General features: G+C 42.2%; 2 protein-coding genes across 2 annotated transcripts in view; both read right to left on the bottom strand.

Moving 5' to 3' along the window:
* cacng8b (calcium channel, voltage-dependent, gamma subunit 8b) overlaps positions 1-3,289 on the bottom strand; it is a 31,382-nt gene extending 28,093 nt beyond the window's left edge. Inside the window, exon 1 of the mRNA XM_005925314.3 lies at positions 2,503-3,289. The gene's annotated coding sequence lies outside the window, so the exon portion shown is untranslated. The remainder of the gene's footprint in view (positions 1-2,502) is intronic.
* Positions 3,290-6,295: 3,006 nt separating this feature from the next.
* On the bottom strand, positions 6,296-22,598 carry cacng7b (calcium channel, voltage-dependent, gamma subunit 7b). Its single transcript, XM_005925315.3, has 6 exons — positions 20,564-22,598; positions 15,579-15,774; positions 15,192-15,278; positions 14,126-14,266; positions 11,410-11,555; positions 6,296-8,664 (listed from the first exon to the last, which is right to left on the bottom strand). Exons 2-6 carry the CDS (start codon positions 15,772-15,774, stop codon positions 8,209-8,211), a joined length of 1,026 nt encoding a protein of 341 aa, XP_005925377.1. The 5' UTR covers positions 20,564-22,598; the 3' UTR covers positions 6,296-8,208.
* Positions 22,599-22,604: the final 6 nt, after the last annotated feature.

Genomic DNA, 22,604 nt, shown 5'->3' with positions numbered 1-22,604 from the left:
AAAGCACTTAAAAACACCAAAGCTCTGGGTTAATTGATGCATGGGTCATAGCCACTGAGAACGGAGTCATTTAGAATGCTTTGGATAAAAGCCTCTGCTCACTGGAGTTATAAGCAGTGTTGTGTATTGAATGTAAGCTTTCCCAATACTGCAAGACTTGCTACAAGTGTAAGTTTAGACTTTTTCTTTAAATATGCAGGAGTTTCTTTTTACTAATAGGGTAGAGATGAAAAGTTATGCAGTAATGTGAATGAACATTAGATTGTTAAGGGGCTGTATTTCAAACTGAGGCATTTGTGGCTCTTGTACAGCACCGGGCTTCCTCCTGCACTAAAGAGAGGAATGAACAGTGTGAAATCTCAGACCATCAAGAAAATTGCAGCAAAGGCATTGATCCTCTGAACAACAGCTACATGACAGATGTGATGATCATTGCAGAATTACTTCTCCTCAAAGGGAGAAAGTGAGAGAGAGAGAGAGAAAGAGACCAACCAGGAGTGAAATTTAAGCGAGACAGGTAAACGAGTGGAAACAGTCAAAAGTTAGAGATCCTTTCCGATTGTTGTGGACCGCTTGAACATTAGATGATTATAATTTGGCCAGCGTTAAATCACACCTACAGCCTGTTTGGGCTACGCATCAGTATTGACTGCAGTGAGTCACCTTAGAGTGTAAAAAGCAGATCTTAGAGCCAACTCAGGGGTTTTGAAAGTGATCCAAAATCCACAGAGACGATCATCAAGGCCACACGTACATCACACACACGGCACAGACGGTGTTTAGCACGTGGGAGGCGGAGGAACTGAGGGGGTGTGACAGGGCCAAGATCACTTAATGAAAGAATCACTGATAGCTGATAAAGAGGTGGGCGGCAAATGGCAGCAGCGTGATACAAAAACGACACCTTTGATTTCTCATCAGACATAACCGAACCTTTTAGGCCCTTTCGGTGTGCAGTGTGTAACATGAAACTTGCACTTGCACTGTCATTAAGTCACACAACTTAAGTTATAGCGCAAACAGTAACTGCATGCATTTGCGCAGAATTACACGCAGTTAATTAATGATTTGAGGTGTAGTTAAGAAATGAACAACTTTAGGCTCTCATCCATTATCTCATTGCTGATAATATTTAAGAAATGCACAAATATTTCAGTTTAGCTGCCACCCAGTGGCAATCGCATTTGGCATGATCACAAAGGAAAAGTTCAACAGCAAACTTGCAACATCAAGTGACAGAAAACAAAACAAAACAAGGGTATAAATGAACAGTGTAAAAGCAGAGCGCTGACGGTCATTTATGCTGGCTTTTTAAAACCAAAGGCTGGTCCCCAAACGGAATAGATGCAGCACTCAGTGAGAAGCTGAGCTTAGTGGGTATAAACTTGTACTACAGTCATCAACACTGTAGGCGAGCACAACAGCGTATTTCTCATTGAATAATGAAAATTTCTGAGAAAACACTCAGAGCTGTAACCTGCCATGGGCTGCAGGCACAATGAAGACAGGTATAAGTCACTGTGCTGTTTGCTGACAGTGCACAGAAACTCCTGAATACTGCAGTGCACACTCCTACATAATTTCCAATTCAAGACGTTTCAGTCCTCCTTTAGCAATGACATGATGTGAGCTGTGATGAATACTGAATGGCTGATCGCGTGCCAGGTGTTCGGTGCCCTTTACCTCTGGATCTGTCGAAGCTGCACAGGTTGTTCAGTGAGAGAAGACTGTGGAAAATAATGGAAAAAAAATACGCGTCTGATGCAATGATGTGGCCCAGGTTCAACATGGAGCCAAGATGAGATGCTGGCCCTGCACTCCAAAGCGGTGCATAACACACTGATGAGACACATACGAGCTCAGAGCCACGGGGCCGAGAGCGTGCAGAGCTGACTTATAGTGATGCGGACTGCGGTGCATTTGTTAACAGAGTACGCTACACACATCACCCTGCCTGCATAGGCTGCACGGTGGAAAATGGACGCCTAGCATCGAGAGACCAGTACAGAGAAAACTCAGCGGACTGGGACACGAATGACACACCGAGACTCGCATTCGCACACGCTGAAATAACTCTCCATCCTCGGGGAAGCGGCCGATCATGTCAGTGAACGCAGCAGATATTTTAGTCTCCACTGCTGCGGCGTGAATGCAGGCAGAGCTTCAAAACGAGCTATTAAAATGATCATTTGCATAATAGACGTTGCGGTCGCTAATTATAGGCCCGCGCAAAATAGGTGGGAATATTATCATTCAGCATTTAATCAGAGAGAGAGAGAGAGAGAGAGATGGAGAGGGGTGGTGAAAGTCTGAGAAATATTATTATTCTTTTCTGGAATTACGATATCAACACTGTCAGTAGTGTGTTAAGTTGCAGGCAACGTGAAACAAATCAATGTGCTATGAAAATGAGCCTGGATGAACTGTCATTCATTAAGCTGCAAAGTCAAAACAACAGTGTCTCAATGCAATTATATATAAAGAAGCTTACGGCGGTCTTACCTGCAGGCTCTCTCTCTCTCTCTCTTTTTTAAATTTCCGAGCTTTGCAGCGCCTTGCACTCCCAGAGAGAGAAGGGGATGGAGGGAACAGGAGAGAGGAGGTGGACGGCGCTAAATAACGGGTCTATCGAGGCAACAAAATAAATAATTAAATCGAAAGGGGTGATTAAAAATCATGAATTTAGGAGCAAAAAGAAAAAAAAAGAGTGAAGTCTCAGGTCCCGGTTAAATTTAAGTCTGAGATGGAAAATGGTTCAGTGTGTATATATTAAAAAAAGGCTAGTACAAAACACGTCACTGAACACGGATTTGTCTACAGTGGATGTGGCCGCTGCTTGTGTGTACTCGGGGAGAATGCGTCTCCCCCTCCCCTCCGGTTGGATGAGCGCTCGCCCGCCTGTCTGCTCCTCCATCGATTTCTTCCACACTGCGCGCGGCGCGAGCAACTTGTCGCATCACACTAAAACTCCACGCTAAATGTGAATGAGGTTGGATCGTCGACACAAGATGAAATTTCCCACAGTAGCCTATGTTGTGCTACGAGATCACTACGAAGGCATGACCCCCCTCACCCCCTCTTATATTGAGGGAATTGGTCTGGATGTGCTTATTGGAGCGTGTGCCACACGCTCATGGTTGCGCGCTCGTAAGTAGCCTATTATGACCAGCTCGTAAGTGCGCGAGCGTTATTGATGTCGATATTTCCTTTTTCCTTTGCTGGAGAGCGACTTGATGGAGCGCCAGTGGGACACTTTTCCTCTGTAGTGATGATGCTGATGATGAGGGCCGCGCTGGTAGTTCTGGGAAATGGAGCACAAGCGCAGCCCTGCAGAGAGAGGGAGAGAGGAGGAGGGGGAGGAGTAAGAGAGAGAGGGGGGATTATAAGACGGAATCAAACATCCACAGGTTAATATCAGTGTATCAGCAATATCAGCAAAAACAGAAATTCAGCAGTAGCGCTGTAATATTAGTGGTAAAATGATCAAATCATCTGGGGAAATTACACAGCTGGTGTGGGATCTCACTGCTGATGGTATAGATCGGATTATTTCGCGCGCAGATCTATAAAAATGAAGCCAGAGCTGCTGACCTCACACAGCATTTAGTGCGCATAAAACAGAGTGAGCGAACAATGACCTTCAATAGCTTTAAAATGGCTTTACTGCCTCTCTCTGTCCTCTTCTCTCCCTCTCTCTCCTCTCTCTCTCTCTCTCTCTCTCTCTCTCGCTCTCTCTCTCTCTCTCTCTCTCTCACACACACACACACACACACACACACACACACACACACACACACACACACACACACACACACACACACACACACACTTTCACAGTAAGATCCTATACAATGACTCTTTAGCGTTCCAATGATAAAACACCAGACACACACAACCACACACACACACACACACACACACACACACACACACACACACACACACACACACATGAAACTCTGTATGTACACACACAAACAAAAGGCAGGGGAAAACAGAAGTCAACACACGCTCACGGTGTAAAGTACACTATTGCAGAAAAGTGTCCAAACAAGCACAGGCCACGGTTTAATCTCACTTGTTTGCAGCTACAGTCGGGCTTCATTCATCAGGAGAGGCGCTCGCACACAGGAAACCCTCAGTCCAGATGATCACACAGCAGAGTTTACAAATTGTTTTAGTTGTATTGACTGTGGATGTTTGACTTTCTGATGTCAAACCAGGCATGCTGCACCTCCTATGCATCTATGCACATGTTTAGCATCTTGCGCTTCATTTTTAATTAATAATGGTTTCAGTCAGAAATATGTGTGTTAATTTTTTTTCTAAAGATTGATATGAGTTACAGCTTGGTCATAAACCACAACGAGGCTGTTGCACTGTAAGTATTATTAGTTCACCTACACGACGCTCTCCTTTTTTGTACTTCCTTTGTGACCTTCACCAAAAACTGGCATTTCTGTCTTACTGTGACACACTTTTAAAAGACACAGTGTTCAGCACAGACATCCCTGCTTTTGGAGACAGGAATAAGTAAAAAAAAAATTTTTATATCTCTCACTGTTAATTCTTATCCTTATTTTCAAGTCTCACTGTGATAAACACAAGTACACATGCCAGCAAATGCAGCCACACACACACACACACACACACACACACACACACACACACACACACACACACACACACCCATACAACACTCTGATCAATTGTTGCCCTCAGGCTGTGCTGGCGTGCTATGACTGAGGAGGGAGTCTAGTTAACACCCAGTGATTCATTGCAGTACAGCATCCATCCACTTGCAGGTTCCCTCAATCAAAGAGAGCAGCCAGAAGCCAGGACAATGCCTAATCACATGACTACAATATTGTAGTAGTAGTAGTGCTATAATATATAAAATAATTAAAATGAAATGGCAACATTTTGAACATCTAACAACAGAGGTGCAAACAGAGCACAATCAACCCACATTAAAAGTTTTGTACAAAAGTGATGTGCAGCAGAGCAAAGTGAGCGTCAGAGACCAACTTTTTAAAAGCAGTGACTTTCTCCTGCATCATATAGCACCAGATTAGACAGCATTAGTGTCTTTGAAACACTAAAAAAAGGATTCTTTTGCCCATTTTTTATTTTAGAAAGCTGGTAATGTGGAAGAAGATCAGGCTGTTCCGCAGAAGCAAGCACAGCTACACTCTTTTATATAATCATGAGGCAAACGAATCATGAGGCTAGGGATAGAGATGGAAAAACAAAGAGTTGCAGAGATGAAAGGACTTTAGGAGTTATAAAAGTATTATTAAATACTTCTGAGAATTAAAAGGGAAAGTTATTTTCAGCTGCTCCAAAGTCATTTAGTGAAGCACACTTTAACTGACTGGAGAAAAAAACTTCAACAGCTACTGTTGAGGTGTGCCTGAGCAAGGCACTTGACCCCTTAACTGCAACAGCACAATCAACAAAGACAGCTGGAGGTACACTGGGTGTCATCTCAATTCCAATGTGTGCAAGTGCTTAAAGAAAAAGCAGGGGAGTGTATAACCCTGCATGTAGGTGAAACATGACATCACAATGATCTCACTTTATACTTGTGAGCTGTGAGCTATAATTTTCATCCCACTCATGCAGTGAAGGACATCAGTGTGTTTCCCTCTCTCCAGCATCACAGTGATCTTTATAATGAGCCCATATACACTATTATTATAGGGATGTCTCGCTGTGAGAGATGCACCTTAAAACAAACAGCAAATGCGTCTATTATAGAGGAAAGAATTATGTTTCTGATGTGCAGGTTCTTCTTGCCTTGCTCTGGGTTTTGTGATACTGCATCATTTAACAAGCGTTCAACTTCTAGAGCAGGGATGTCAAACTCATTGTACATCATGGGCCGGACCAGTGAAACACCCCTTTATGTCAGTGTGAAGAAGTTTAACTATGCCTTTAATCGCTATCTTGATATAAGAAAAAGAAGTGCACTTTCAACAACGTGTCTCAATTCTTCTACGTGATAAAGAAATGATGCTGCAGTAAATGAAAGAAATCGGTCAGCATGACTCTTTGTGCTAAAATTGTCAGAAATAAATGTGTAAAATTACTGAAAAAGTTCTAGTAGCTCATTTCCCACTGTCCTGTAATTATAAAACAGTTGTTGTTGTTGTTGTTGTTGTTTTTACTGTGGATCCAATGTAAAAAACAAAAAACAAAACAGACATTTCTTTAGTAAGTGGAAAAGTGTAAACGTTTCTGTCACTTAAATGTTTATCTATTAGGAAAAGTTGTAAAACTTATGAAAGCACAGTTAAAAATCCAAAATGTGTATCCTTCTTCACAACTGGACTCTTTTCTGGGAAGATTCTGGCCCCCGGGCCTTATTTTGGACACCCCTGTTCTAGACCGTCTGAGAAAGCACCTCACTACATTTCAAAACCACCACAAAATAATCATGTGTGGCTACAAACATCCTACAGAAGAGCCTCCTATGTCTGCTGGTACAGTGAATCCATCCCAGAGAGAGATGCTGATGTCTGTTTATCCGTAGTTTATTAACAGAAAATTAATCTGCAACTATTAAAATCTATAAATCATGTTAATTATTACTGAAAAAAAATCTGCATCATTATGTGAGGATTTTATGTTCCCTGCCTGAGAGCAAGCTGAATATGTTGAAAACTCTGGAACTGCAATGAAAAATTATAACAAATTTTTAATCGTCATTTGTCGGCATTTCATAGACACAGGGATCACTCAGAGACTCATCAACACACAGAAAGAGATCAACGTTATATTTTTTAGTTTTTCACATTATTTCAGATATTCTAAAAACTTTGTACTAATGCTGTCACAAATGCCTGCCAAACAAGCTGCAATAATAAAATGTTAAATTAAATGTTGCCTTTAATGGTGTGTGCCGCTGTTCGTTAAGCAGCAAGTAAAAATGCAATTAATACTTAGTTGTGACTTTTTCCAGATAGACATTTACAGCTACAAAGCTTTTAAAATCTTTCTAATCATTCTTTAAAGTTATGTGTCACTCCTGATTTGTATCGTTCACAAACACTCGTCTCATCATCGTCATACATTCCTTACATGAGTGTAACTTTGTCATCTGTGCTGCACCAGCCATAGACACACAGTGGAGGTCAGGGAAGCAGGAAGAGTGCATTAAAGTAGTGAACCAGACCCATGGCTGATACCGGGGTCAGTGCAGGACAGTGGCCAGTAGAGGGCATCAGCCGCCTGTATCATTGTTGGGTGGTTCCTCCTTCAAACCAGCATGCCTGCATCCTGAGGGCGTGTTGTTGACTGTGGTGCGCCTGTTGCAGAGTCTTCCTCCAAAGCAGAATGAGTCAGACCTTTCATTGATGTAATTTGTGCCAAAGCTTCATTTACAGTTTACTACAGACACCCTCGTGAGCAATTATATACAGCAAGTTAGAAATTTGTATCTTATACAAAGATGTAAAACAGTAAGTTGATTTCTCCTGACGATGTTTCATTGTATCATCAATTTCTGTGTTTTTTTTTATTTTCACACGATATTCATACACAGTTTTCTCAATTCAGCATTACTTAACTTCTTTTTAAAACTATTTTTAATTCATGATATTGATCACTCTAACTTGACAGTGTGAGTTGTGAAACTGAATTGATGATTTACTAAATTCAGAGAAGACAATAGAATATTTAACTGCATTTGCCATTTGGTAAACATGTACATAGTTCATGTATCGGCATAGTATATGTATGTTAAAAAAAAAGCTATGTGCATTCTCTCTTTGTGAAGAGTGTTTTGCATTGTACATTTCCAAGTGCATACAAATTTCCTGCAGCACTGCAGTATCTCCGTATTATACCGCAGCCCCACGCTCTGTCTGCCTCACTCTCCCTCGCTGGTATCTCCTCTGTAACTCAGCTTAACCTTCTATGTCTTTCTAGGAATCACTTTTTCCTCCCATTTATTTCTCCCTTCTTCCATGTTTTGTCCTATTTGTTTCTCTCAGTCCACAGTTTTTGTTAAAGCTTCCCGTTCAATCTCCAAAACTGCCTTTGATCTCAGTTCATATTTGCTCCAAAACTAAAATTTGAAAATATATTTGGTCTCCTTCCACTTCCTCTGACATGATCTGCAATTCAAGCTCAACATTTACTGTCATCACATATAAATGTACATGATTATGAAGAGTCTACTTTCCTTCCTGAAGCTCCTTATTCCTAACAGGGGGAAGCGCTCATGTGCACGTGTGTGTGGTAATGAGGGGGAGGTACGGGTGATGGAGGCATGGCCATTGGAAGAGCCTGGCCCTGGGGATGTGAGGAGTGAGACCTGGGCAGGGTGTGTGTGGAGGGATAACCGGTAGGCTGTGGGGGCATCTGGTAGCTTCCTGCGGAAGAAGAGCCAGAAGGTGGGCTGCCCGGACCAACCGCTTGGAGGTTGCTTTTTGATGGGGCTGGCGGAGTCTGGTTAAGCTGGATGGAGATGTCGCTGGAGGCCTCAGAGGTGCTGCGTCCACGTTTTGGTGGGGGCCAGGAGGAGTCTGGTTGGAGGAACTGGCCGCTATAGTCGCTGCTCTCAGACAAGCGGGGGCGGTAGAGCGCAGGGTGGGGGCGGTACATCTCTTCTTCTGCATAACGTTTCATGAACAGATAGACTGACATCACACCGGCCCCCTAAAGAGATGAGCGAGATTAGATTATATGTGACAGTGCGTATTTTGTTCAGAGACAACATTTCAAAGAAACAGTAACGAGTAGGTGTGTGGGATGTGATTATAAATGACTAATAAAAGGAGACATGAAGAAGAATGTATAAAATAAATTTAAAGGTAAAACAATAGCCAACAAGGAGTCCGGAGAAAAGAAAAGACGAGGGAAAAATCAGAGGAGACAGTTAGTTTACACTGAATCAGCCACTGCAGCACATTAAGAGCAGGGCCACTGATGACAGGAGAGAGGAAGCTGCAGGACGGGGAGGAGGAAGGAGAGAAGGAAGGGATATGTGAAGATGAGGACTCACGTGAAACTGCACCATGCACGAATTCACACATGAGCACAGCTGTACGGAAACCCTGCTGTTCTGCATCATAACCACTGATACCTCACATTACCTTCAGAATACAGATCATCACACTCAGCAGGGAGTACCTGCACCATACAAACTGTGTTGCACGTGTGCAATCAGACACTCAAGCACACACTATAGCCCCTGTCAGACATCTCTCATATATTACAGCATCAGCTTCATGGTCACTTTTTCTTAATGCTGGCTTGTCAATTTTTAAGCAGCACAAGTTTGAACTACCTCCAGTCACATTACAGGAAAGCAGGCACAATATTACAACTTCACGTGTGTCTTCTGTTACTTTGTGAGCTGTTAAACTCCTAACATGGGGACATTTGGCATGATGCATTTTTGCTATTCTAAATCCACAAGAGACAAGAAAAGTCTTTCTCTTGAAGCCTGTGTGCCAGCGGTGTATCGCAGCTTTCTCTCAGCTGCAGAGATCCTGCTCTTAGTTACACTAGTGGAAACAACAACAAAGTGTTGATAGGACACTTTAAATTGTTGTGTTCAAAAGTGTTATACTTCACAACAGTCAATACTGGCAATGTTTTTCGACAGATGTGAAGCAAACTTAATTGATTAGTGTAGGTGTGTTTCTAGGATATATATATTTTTAAGAGGAATGGCACAATAAGAACCAAGAAGGAGTCATAGAGACTATGGGAAAACATAAATGTCTTTCAAAAATAAGGATTGTGTTGAAAATTTGGTTAGAAGTGATCTTCGAGTCTGTTGTGTTCTGATACACTTTTTTCAATGCTCTTAATATTTTTCTATCTAACATTCACACTCTGATGGATGCATTTGGCCCAACGATAGTTGGCATGCAGATTGGAATTAAACCGCCAACCTTCCAATTACTAGGTAACCTGCTTCACCACCTGAGCTACAGCCACCCAAATTTCTACAGTGCATTAGAGTACAAATCACTTTTAAACACATGTTCATAAAATGCTTTAATCAATGCAACTTAAGCACTTTATCTGCTTTATCCAGAATCTTAGAACTGTAGTAGCATGAGGAAACCAATGAAGAGACAGGGAGGACATGCAAACTCCACACAGGGAGTCCCCCGCCCACCACAAGATTCAAACCAACATCTGCTGTGAGGCTGACAGACCTAACCCCTGCACCACCAGCACAATATGTAATATAGACACAATATATTACTAACAACAGAACTGATAATGGTCGAGGTTTGGAAATAATCACTAACAGCTTCTTCTCTTCTGGGAATGCTTTCCACAAGGTTTAGGAGTGTGTTTACAGAAAGTTTTGACAATTCTTTCAGAAGGGCATTTGTGACATCAGACACTAACGTTGGATGAGAAGGCCTCGCTCAAGTTTCCCTTCTAATTCATCCCAAAGATGTTCTGTCGGGTTAAGGTCAGGGCTAATCCACGTCTTTATGGACCTTCCTTTATGCACTGGTGCTCAGTCATGTTGGAACAGGACCATTCCGAAAGTGTTCCCACAATGTTGGGAGCATGAAATTGTCTAAAATGTATTTGTATGCTGAAGCATTAAGATTTCCTATCACTGGAAATAAGGGGCTGAGCCCAGACCTGAACAACAACCCCACACTAGAATCCCCCATAATCCCCTATACTCAAAAACTACTGGTCTCCTGGCAACTGCCAAACCCAGACTCGTCCATCAGATTGCCAGATGGAGAAGAGAAGATTCGTCACTCCAGAGAACACATCTCCACTGCTCTATAGTCCAGTGACAGCGTGCTTTACACCGCTGCACGTGACGCTTTACTTTGTGGTTGGTGATGTAAGGCTTGGATGCAGCTGGGTGTCCATAAAAACCCATTCCATGAAGCCCTCTATGCAGTGTTCTCGAGCTAATCTAAAAGCATCAGCATCTGCTGACCCTGCTTTGTGATTTTACGTGGCTTATCACTTCGTAGTTAAAATGCTGTCATTCCCACTCACTTCCACTTTGTTATAAAACCACTAACAGCTGACCGTTAGCCACGAGGAAATTTCATGCTCGCACTTGTAAAGGTGGCATGGAAGTGGCCACAGGTGTACAAAGGAAAGAACACCTGAATTCATTGATTTGGATGGGTGAGTGAATACTTTTGGCAATATAGTGCTTTTGCACACTCTGATACTCTGAGGCAGAAACCTAACACAGGAATGGGAATCTGAAGATGCCCCTGATGCAGTGGGAATATTTTAATGAAGCAGTGAGGAAAATATTGTATAAGCGAACCATGTCTGAATGACAAAATGCTGTGCTTTAACAAAAAGATGAAGCAGCTTCACGTTTTCATGTCTGAAAAGGGCCTCTCACTCTCTTTCCCAAATTTTCTAACTAGCACACACAGAGCCTCGACTGACCTCTTTGAGTAAGAAGGAAGAGGCAGCGAAGGCAAAGGACCAGCCGTAGTGGTAATTGAAGAACTGCTCAGGCTCTCTGGGACGGTTCATCACCTCGTCATTAATACTGGAGATGTAGAGCACCAGCCCCACCACCAGACTGAGGCCTGCACACAGCACATTAACAATGACACTGAGCGTAAGAAAGAAAGTCACATACAAAAGTGATCCAGACAGCCACACCAATGTGTGCAGAGTGAAAGAGAAAGATGGGGAGGGGCCACGCCAGCTAATTAGCTTTCAAAATACTTACACTGATAGAGAAATGGAAAAGACACCAGAGAGACAGACGAGAAATTTCATATCAGTTATTCACAAAGACCTTTGAACATTTTTCCTTTTACAATGAAAACAGTCTTTTTAAAAAATAAGATTCTTTTTGCAAAAAATAAAATAAAAAGAAATAAAATAGAGCATACTGTCACTGTGGATTACTTTCAGCGGCAAATGATTTTAACATGCAGTTAACATGTAACTAGGTTCAGGATTCAAAAGCACTTTTTTGACAATTTGATTTAAAAAGGATATATCAGGATATATCAACGTAACCTGTCACACCACCTTTGTGTTTTTCCAGGTTTAACCATAACACCAGCGTTTCTTTAACCAAGTGCTTAACACACCTTTAACCACCTCAAACATAATCCTGTAAAAAAGTTTCAAATCCTTTAGTTTTTATGATGTGAGGATTGCAACACATTACAAGGAAAGCCACATTCTTTTTAATATATGAGTGGATGAATGAACATGCTGGCATACTGTATGTCATTCATATCCTCATCAGGCAAATAAATAAATACATAATAATAAATCTTCATTATAAAAATGTCTTATTATGTTAGCACAACTTAATTAATAACTTAATTCACTAAGACAGACTGGCAGCATGTCAGGGTATGAAAGGTGGGAAAATGAATTACTGGGAGGAAAATTATAATTTAAGTATTATAAGGTTCTCTTATAATGACTGCTGTTTCTGATTAGGTGTATGTAAGGATATTTCTCTTTATTAAACAGTTAACAGTTACTTGCTATTTATCTTAAGGCAGAAGAAGAAAACTTGAATATGTTATAGTGAAAAATTCAATATATTCACTGTACTGGAAACAGAAGTGCCTTTCAAACGTGAACGGATGATCTGGAATCAGCCAGAAGCATCCCATACAACATTTAAACCTCTCTTTTCCAGGAACACTTACCTGCCCTCCACCTTACTTTGGCTATGTTAAAATTATGAGATGCAACATATGGCCAACATCACAGTATCAATATTCAAAGACAGCATCATGCTGTAAGCAGCGAATATGAATATTTCACCGCAACATTCAAGTGCACTACAGGGCTGTCAAGTGCTTATGCCCTCTACGTGAATGGCCTGGTTTCGTTGTTGACTTAAATTTGAAACGCGTGGGAAATGCAGAAACCGTGCTGCTGTCAATCCTGCAGCAGAAGTGCATCTTTATCTGAGTTAATGCCTGAAAATCCAAAGGAACACACAGGCACGTGCACAGTCAGAGGCAGGAAAAGAAGAAGTGTTGAGTGTGAGACAAAGGGGAAGCAAACATGAAGGTAAATGGTGCAAGGAGGCGTGCAGCTCATCTGTGGTGTGTTTGTTGGGGGAAGAGATAAACAGAAAAAGAGAGGGAGGGAAAGCGAGTAACAGAGAGAGCGGGAGAGCCTCTAACCAAGATTAAACATCTGTGGCCCCATGCTGTTTTTTTATTTCCTGCGCTGAATACTGTTATGTTAACCAGAACAGGGTGCCATTGCACCCAGCCTGCCAATACAAACTACAATATTTACCAGACTACAGCATCAGAGATGCCAGTGGAACATCCTTCCGCACACACCACTGCAGCAACAATGACTCAGAAATAATATCCTTTGAATGAAGGGGTGAGGAAAGGAATAGGAGGAAGGAGAGGGGCTGGGGAGGGAGGGTTGAGAGGGGTGTGTAGTAGGGAAGGCAGGAGGAAGGCACAGAGAGGCTTAGTGCAGCAGAGTATGTAAACAATTTGATACACTTGCACCTTATTATCACCCTATTATCAAAATAAGGCATAAAGTAAAACACTGTGACACTCGAGCAGAGGCTATAAACATTATGTAACCTTCATTACATAACATTTATTACCTCGTATACTCTGAAATGGCATGTCGAAGTCATCATATCAGACTCTGCGTGATACTCCTCTGAGCTCTGCAGTCACGCTTCCTCCTCAAAAGTGCGTGTTAGGAGAAAGAACCGCCAGAGAACACAAGCTCCAATGTGGCCACTGACGATCAGGCTGAGCACCAGAAACGGGAGCATTAACGCCATCTGCTGTTCAACAAGACCGGCTGCACTAATGAAGAAAATGCTGCTGAAAAACCTGCTTAAGCTGCTTAAGAAATATTCAAAGGTTTTTTGCAATTTTTTTTAACACTAGAGAAAGAGCTACTCCTAATTAACAAGTTAATAAAGTTTATACAAGACAAAGTCAAATGAAAAACCCAGCGGGAACATTCAAAGCAAATCCATTGACCTTTTCTATTGACACTCCCCACACCTGCATCACAGACCAGAAATAGAGCTGTGATGGAGTGTCTGCATGTGTGACACAGGACACACCAGGACGCTGTAATCAATCACAGAGTGAGGGAGCAGTAACAGCAGGACATGAGTAATGGGTCCCACCTGAGAGGATGAAGAAGATGCCGGACACAAAGGCCAGGATGGTACGCTGAGGTCGGATGTGTCCGATGTTACTGATGACGAAGGCAGTGAAGACAAAGAGCAGCGACACCATCGGGAAGGGCGTGGCCGTACGCACCATCTCTGGAGGAAGGAGAGGTCACAGTGTTAAATGCACGTTTTAGGATGTGACCTTAAACTGGGGAGAGAGGAGATGATAATCTTGGCCTTAAAAGAGTTAAATTACATTATTTTTTTATGTCTTGCATGTTTCATAAGACTTATGTCTCATCCTAGATGAATTGAGCATGAATCGAATAAACTTTTTTTTTTTTTTACAATGGGGTCACGTCTACGAGGAAAGTCCTATAAAACTTGTAAAACACAAACATTTCTACTTGGAGACAACAGGAATTTGTCATTTCCCCCCCCTCTAATTCCTTGTAATTTTCTTCTTTCTGACTTCTGACAACAATATATAAATAAATGGCATTACAGCAATTGCAGATATACAAAAATATAATCACTCACTCTCTACAACCCAGACAGACCACTGAGGTCACCAGGCTCAAATGTTTTACGTTTTCAGAGTCAGATCTCAGTCCACACAGGGTGCTTTCAGTTAGTGTGGATACATTGTCTGTGCATACATTCAAAAACAGACTCAAAACCTTTTTATTAACACAGTCCTACACTTAATACGTGCTATATAAATAAAATTTGTAGTGAAATATCTAATAGATTATGGAGTTAAATCACTGAATTTACTAATTCATTGGTAATCTACTGCAATCTGAAGGGTTTAACACAAAACATATTATACCTCATGCAAAGTCTTTACCATGAAAAAATAAAACCTTTGAATCACTGGATGAATAATTTTTCTAAATTCAACATCTTTGGATTTCTTTTTCTCAAACTTGTCAACTTACAGAACCTGCTGATGAATTTTAACACTGATGAACTGCTGCACTCAAACATCAGTACCCTCAAACAGTCAGCAGGGGGACACCGCCGCAGGCTCTCACACAGTAGATGAAGTGTAATGCCGCTGCTGTGTTTTACTCACTCAGGATGTTCGCAGTGTTTTCAGTGGTGATCTCTATATCGGGCTCGGTGAAATACTCTGACGCAACACATCTCCCATTTTCTGATCCTGTGAGCAACCACAAAAGGTGGAAAATGTTGGGGTTGGTCAAGGATCAAAGTCGGTGGTGCATGAAGAAACACACTAAAATCAAAAGAGCATGTGGGTCTCTGCAGTCCTGCTCACAGGTAACGATCATGTTTTGTGACAGCTATGATTCCAAAGGCCGGAAGGTTGCTAGCTGTCTTTTCTCTGATTTCTGCTCTCTCACTCTGCTGCTCTTTCTGTGTGTTTGTCACTGCGTGATGATCAAATATGAATTCAGTCATTCTTTGCATATATGTATATACATGTGCTGTATCTTCCTACCAGCCACAAAGCAAACTCTCCAGAGGCCTGAATGGAGCGCCATCTTCACCTCCTGGCTCTGGTTCTGCTGTAGGATGATTCCCTCCACCATTATGAGCCAATAGTCCGTGGACACAGCCACCCCGACCAGCAACAGTCCGCAGGCGCCGAACACTGTGGACAGGATGGTTAACGCACGGCTGCTACACGTACTCATCTGGAAGGCAGGATGAGAGAGGCACATCAAAACTGCAGACAGAAATATAGGTAGATATGGAAGGGCTCACTAAGGGGAGGTCATTAGAGACGGGAAACTCTGAGACAGACATGTGACACGCTCACATGGGGAAAAAGAGCTACAGGCTATCCTCCTGTCCTGCCTTGTTATTGCTAAAGATGAGTTAGTGACACATTCACTGGCAACCAATCCTGTTTAAGGTTAGAGAGGAGCCAACAAAACGAATGATGAATTCACAAATAAAATTATGAAAGGACTAAAAAAAAAAAGCAGAAAAACAGATACACAGATTAGGAAGGAGAGTTGAGGTCTTACGTGACTCACACATGGTCTTTCTGTGACTTAATTCTGGTTGACCGGGAAAGACTTGAACATGCTGTCTGTATAGATTCAAGAGTTTCTGTGTCTGTGTAGCCTCTGCTTAATTTGGAACCTTGTTCAGTGTCATCAGCTTCATAAGTAATGGAGGCATGCGAAACACAGAGAAGGCTGATGCTTACTGTAATTTGTTATAGCTATATTGTGAGGTTTATTACAATAATGAAGATGACTTGTTTGAATATTTTCCTTTGATTTGTATTCACTGCAGTGTTTGCAAAAGTGGAGGACATCAGGCTGACGTTCCTTTCACTTTTCAAAATCTTATACTTGCCCCCCTTTGCTTTTCCTGCTAAAAATCTCTTTAAATCCAGATGAAGGAAGAGAAGAGAGAACAGCTTTCAGGTACTATGATGCACAACATGCCTAACGAGCTTAATGAGCCTAATGAGCAGACGTGAGTGTCTGCCAGACGGTCTTCACCCTGGTTTTTCCCTTACCTTATTAACACAGGTTTTTTGAGCTGCATAGTGTGTGGTGATCACCTGCAGACACCCCCACTAATTAATCATGGTGTTTGCATTTCTTTACACATTTCCCTATGTATGATCATATAATCTTTAAACATTCTTAACACTCCTTAGAAAAATATGTTTCTCTAGCTTTAGACGCCTAATTAGGTCCAACTGTCAACATTTGAAATCACTTAGATGCTGGAGATGTGTCTGGAATGACTTGCATTTATCAGCAGCTGCACACTTTTTTAGTTTGTGGTTTTCACATTCTTGCAGTGTGTGCAGCAATTAAGGTGAAATAAATAAAACCTGACAGTGTAATAGAAGCATTAAATAAGCACTGCAATCTGACATAAGCCACTAAAAACTACTTTAGTGTCCTAGTGCTTACTAAGGAAACATCATTTTTCAGGGCTGTGTTCATCGAAACTGTGGGCTATAGGTAGAATAAGTAATCCATCCATCCATCCATCCTCTTCTGCTTATCCAATTCAGTGTCGTGGGGCTGCCATTGTGGGAGAGGCAGGGTACACCCTGGACAGGTCACAGAAAACCATTCCACCTATTTATAATCACTAATTAACCCAACCCCACTAACTGCATGCTTTTGAACTGTGGAAGGAAGCCAGAGAGAACATGCAAACTCCACACAGAAATATAACCCTTAGCTTGCTTGAGACCAGAGTTGATTTTCACCACACCAGGGATGGTTTTTCACCCTTACCATCCATCCATCCATTCGCTTCCGCTTATCCTTTTCAGGGTCGCAGGGGGTGCTGGAGCCAATCCCAGCTGTCATAGGGCGAGAGGCGGGGTACACCCTGACAGGTCGCCAGTCTGTCGCAGGGCCAACACACAAGGACAGACAACCATTCACACCTAGTGGCAATTTGGATTATCCAATGAACCTATCCCCACAAGCTGCATGTCTTTGGACGGTGGGAGGAAGTCGGAGTACCCGGAGGGAACCCACGCAGACACCGGGAGAACATACAAACTCCACACAGAAAGACCCCGGCCTGATGGTGGAATTGAACTCAGGACCTTCTTGCGGTGCGGCAACAGTGCTAACCACCGTGCCACCGTGCTGCCCCTTTTTCACCCTTACACCATCTAATTTTGGTAAACATGTAGCAACTCATTTGGGTAGGTTCTCAGTCATCCAGGTCATGGCAATATAAGGAGCTTGGAAAGAAAGCAAAAGAACTTCTTTAAACAACAACTCAAGCTTCAACCTCTTGTTCTTTCAGTAGAGGACGGGAGTGGAATCATCCATGTTCTTCAGCTGATGTAACACGTTGCTTTAAGGTTTGGAAAATGTGCGCTTGAGCCTTTCCTCAGCATATCACTGCTGCTCTGAGCTCTTATTTGAACTCACACTACACTGTTTCACGGTCATTAATAAAAATCTCCACAGTTTCTTGCATCACCCCCTGTAAATCCTGACCCCCTTTTTGCTGCACAGAAACTGCAAATCAATTATTCACACCTATTAAACATACGACAATACATCTGCATAAAATAATGACTTAAAAAAGTAACGCTCAGGGTCGCAAATTAATTTAACAGCGTGGGCCATTTATCGTGCACCTCCGACGGCTGTGACAACAGAAACTTTAATGTCAAATAATGACTAAAACATGAGAACCACTTTATTATTCTGCTCTCTCTTTGTATGACAAACCTTTGAGTCTTTGAGAAGTCTGGTTACAAGAAAAAGTAGTCTACTGGGGAACAAACTCTTAAAGATTAAGCCTGGTCTCGTCTTATCTGGACACCCATTGTGGGAGATGTGACCACTAAGTTCCCTCGGTTTCTATGCAGCAGCAGGGATGAATAGAGTTTCTTTTGTGCGCTAGGCACAATAATGATGTGTAAGAACAGAACTGGGTGATGGTAGAGGGTACACATTAGAGAAATAGTCTGAGAAATGACAAGTTTGGGCATCTGAAAGGATGAAAGAAGCAGATGAAGTAAGGATTGCATTACTAATGGGGCAGACAGAAGTGAGGAACCACAACCACAAAAAGTCCAGTCAGACAAACACATGAAAGATGGAAAGCCACTGAGATTAAAAGGAAAACTTACAAGATACATAAAGGGCAGGATACAAATTGGCACTGTCATCTGCCACACAAGGGAACAACTGAGGATTTGCATGGGCTTAAGCTGCACATGAGTTTCCTGCTGCCCTGGTCTTAACTTTCCTTCTTTAACTGGGGGGTCTAAATCACACGGCAGGCCAATTTCAGCTCCCGCTGCCACAGTAACAGTCGACTGGTGCTGAAAAGTTTAAGTTAAAGAGTTCAAGGCAGGGTCACCGTGAACTCAAAAACAACTCCGTGAAATGACACAGCATGATTGGAGGGATAGACCGATGAGGTATAAAGATAAGATCAGAGGGCACAGAGGAGTGGGCTCACGAAGAAATAATCACACTTCCCAACTTGTTGGAGGAAATGCCAGAGTGGTCAGAAACGAGTGTGAATCAAAGTGGAGTTGCAAAATTGCACAAACGAGTTGATGTGCCCGAGTTGCTCTCCTAGGCTTGTTCAGCACCACGGACAGCACCCTGTTTTCAGACTTGTTCAGCACCACGGACAGCACCCTGTTTTTGAGCACAAAGTCATAGAAACACACTGAAATCCAAGAACAACAACAAAAATACGACCTGCTGGCTCGTAAGAGATTGGGATTAAAAATTAAAAGCACTGATTTATTGTGCCAGAAATCTTCTAAAGGGCTGCTGTGGCTTTTGAAGAAATAAGCACTCAGACTTAAGATTGGGTTTGAGTTTGAAAAAAAGAGCAAAGGAGAAAAAAAATCAGTTTCCTGTTAGATTTGTGATAACAATCCCATTTTAGTGCTCTGACACAGCCCCTCAGCTCCTTCATCCTGAAAGCAATGAGCCAATTGAATTGGCTAGATAGGAGCCACAAGGGGGACAAAAGGTTTAATTCACTCCAATCTGTCACAATCTGCAGACTGACATCACCTGTAAGCCTCTCAGGAAAGAGACACCAAGAAAGAAAGAGGCAGTGATGGAAAAGAGGAGAGGATGTGAAAGAAACAACCCAGCTTAAATAAAACGAAAGCAAAAGCAGCAGAAAGAAGAGAAGATGGGGACGAACTACGTGTGGAGAGATCTTTTAACGACAGGCACAGAAGGAGTGTATCGAGAAGATATAGGTTAACACGAGAAAAGACCTTGGCCCAAAAAATGGAAGGAGTACTCGACATGGACGCGCACGACGGGAGTGCGCGTACCCCGAATTAAAAGGTGTGCACTGGTTGTCAGCCCTGGAGAAATCAATGAAACCACTCATTAGGAAATAAAAGACTTCACGGGAACTAAACGTGGATACCATGACTCAGTGGAAGGTTTTGCTCGTGGTTTCTGCGCAGACACACTCTGACAATCCACTCGCATCATTTCTTTCTCTTTTTTTCACGGTGCAAAGCGGATAGATAAACACTGCCACTATACTCTCACGTACCCGCAAAAGAACACCCTAGTACTGAGTGAGGCAGTCACACGAGCATCTATACGAGTTTGTTTAGCCCCCCACCCCCGCAGCTGTCACACGCACTCACACGCGGAGTTTTGAGATGATAAACACAGAGCAGGGAACATGTGAGCGACTAACGTTGAAAAACTGGAATGGGTAAAATAAATAGAGCTGCTCAACGACTTAGCTGTCAGGTAAGAACATTTTTTGCCCCCCACCACCACCTCGCGTGCGCTCTCACCGGAGCACGAGCGGCTATCTTTACGCTAACACGACTTATGAATTCAGCTCTTTTTCACAGCTGTCACACAGGCACGTACATTTTAAGTCGGGTTAAAAAGACGAAACAAAACGGGGAGTCATGATTATAATTCCTACGAAAAGACGCATAAATGCAGGTATTCAATGAGAGGGGGAAATACTCACCGTGCCACGAGAGTCGTGCGCACACGTCAGTAAGCCAAGAAACCTCACACCAGGGAGGCTTGCTGGGGTTTTGTCTCTCCTCTCACTCTCTTCTCTCCTTTTTCCCCTTTCCTTCTTACTCTCTCTCTCTCTCCCTGTCTTCTTCTCTCCTCTGTGTGTTTTCCCTTAAGCCCCCTTACCCATCCTCTAAAATTCCTCACTCTCTCTTTCACTCCGTCTGTCCCAGGCACTGCGGTGGATCGGTTCAGGAAGCTACTTTGGTTACCAAAGAGACATACTGTAGCGGGAGCAGGGGGGGTAAAAGTGTCGAAGGGAGAGAGAGTGAGAGAGAAAGAGAGAAAGTATATGTGAGTATGTGTGTGTGAGAGAGAGAGGTGGAGTGGAGTGATGTCATATCGCACTTCACTGTATAAACTGTTGTATAGTAATACTCACTCATCCTTTTTAACATCAATTTTTCTGGATGTGTTGTCACATTTAAAGAAAATAATATAGGCTTTTTTTTAATACTTGCTTTTGTACTCACTCTTTAAAACTCTTTGAAACTGTCCCAGCAACCTTCACAGAAGCTGCCATGAGCATACAGTTTCTATAAATTACTTGATGTCACATCTTTTAAAATGATTTTAAGGGAATAAATAACGTCCATGTGGTAAACTTTGCAATAATTTTCTCACATGATGAACAGTAATATACAATATTATATATAACTATATAATAAATATAACGTTTTCCAGCCAAGAGAAGCTGAACGAAAAAAGTTGAGGACTCATTAGTGAGTATCTTTAGGGATGGAAAGGGTGAAAAACTCCAAATTTCACACATTTGCTGTGTGGAGTTTTGAAAATAAACACAAACGATAGATTACCTACCCTCAGTATCGCACAGTAGATAACTAACGACTGAATAAGGACTTTCATTCAACCCCACAGTACTGATGAATATCAGAAAAACGTGTAGTAACCTCTCCTTCACGTTCTCCTCCTGTCCCCTCCTTCTTTGTCTCCTGTGGTCTGTGTCCCTTACTCTATTTTTAGCTGGCTGGTGGAGGATTCATATATTTTTAGCAACGATATCAATAGTCTACAGCACACTCTGACCTCAGGGCACGAGCGAGAACGAGAGTGAGAGATTAAGGGGGGCGAGAATAAGAGACTGAGGCGCGATAGGAGCGACGAAGGATAGAGATAGAAGCAGAGGAGGCAGTGGCGAAGGAGGGGGATGATATCGTGTCAGAGTGACAGTGAATGATGGACTGCACATACAACTCCAACCACTGAGCGCTGGTGGTTCAGTTACACCAAGGCTGATGCTGTCAGTGCTAGAGAAAAGATTGTGATGGAAGTTAAGAATCAGCTTTAGATGTAAAAGAAACAGGCTGATGAGGAAAAGTGTCATTACGTGCTTTATTTTCTGTTTGACACTCTTCAGGTCTGCACTGCAGATTAGAAACATATCCCAGACTATTAAGAAGGTTTATCTGTCATTACAAACATATCTACCTCAGGTATATTCAGATTAAAGTCACTTTAACGTAAGCAAGTATGAACAATGGCTTTTTTTAAAATAAAGAAATAAATCAACACAAAGATCAAGAAGGTTTTTTTTCATTAAAATATGCTTTTATATGATATAGTCCACTCAAAATTATACTCCTACATGTCCACTGCCTGAACACCATTAGCATAGAAAATACTGTATAAGTGTAAATCAGATCATAATACTGATGTAGAGGCCGGGAGAAGACAAGCTACACATATCAACAGCCAGCAACAGGAGTATTTCAAAGAGATACAAGCAACACAATAAATTTGGACAGGTGATTATTGAAGAATGATGTACAACGATGCAGTAAAGCATTTACAGTGCAGAACTGACAGAAAAGACAAACAGAGGGGAACAGAGATGAAGGGCAGATAGAGAAGGGAGGGAAGTAGACAGGGAGATGGGAAGTTGATGAGATTTTAATGTGAAGGTCAACTTGTTATAACTCAGATCTCCACAGGGATATTAGTCCCATCATGGTGATGCTGGAGGGGCC

The sequence above is a fragment of the Haplochromis burtoni genome, unplaced genomic scaffold (genome assembly GCF_018398535.1).
Source record: "Haplochromis burtoni strain Fernald_Lab_line unplaced genomic scaffold, NCSU_Asbu1 Contig_80, whole genome shotgun sequence".
In the NCBI taxonomy this organism is placed as follows: Eukaryota; Metazoa; Chordata; class Actinopteri; order Cichliformes; family Cichlidae; genus Haplochromis; species Haplochromis burtoni.
Note: the sequence above shows the minus strand (reverse complement) of the source record. Positions and strands in the feature narration are given on the sequence as shown.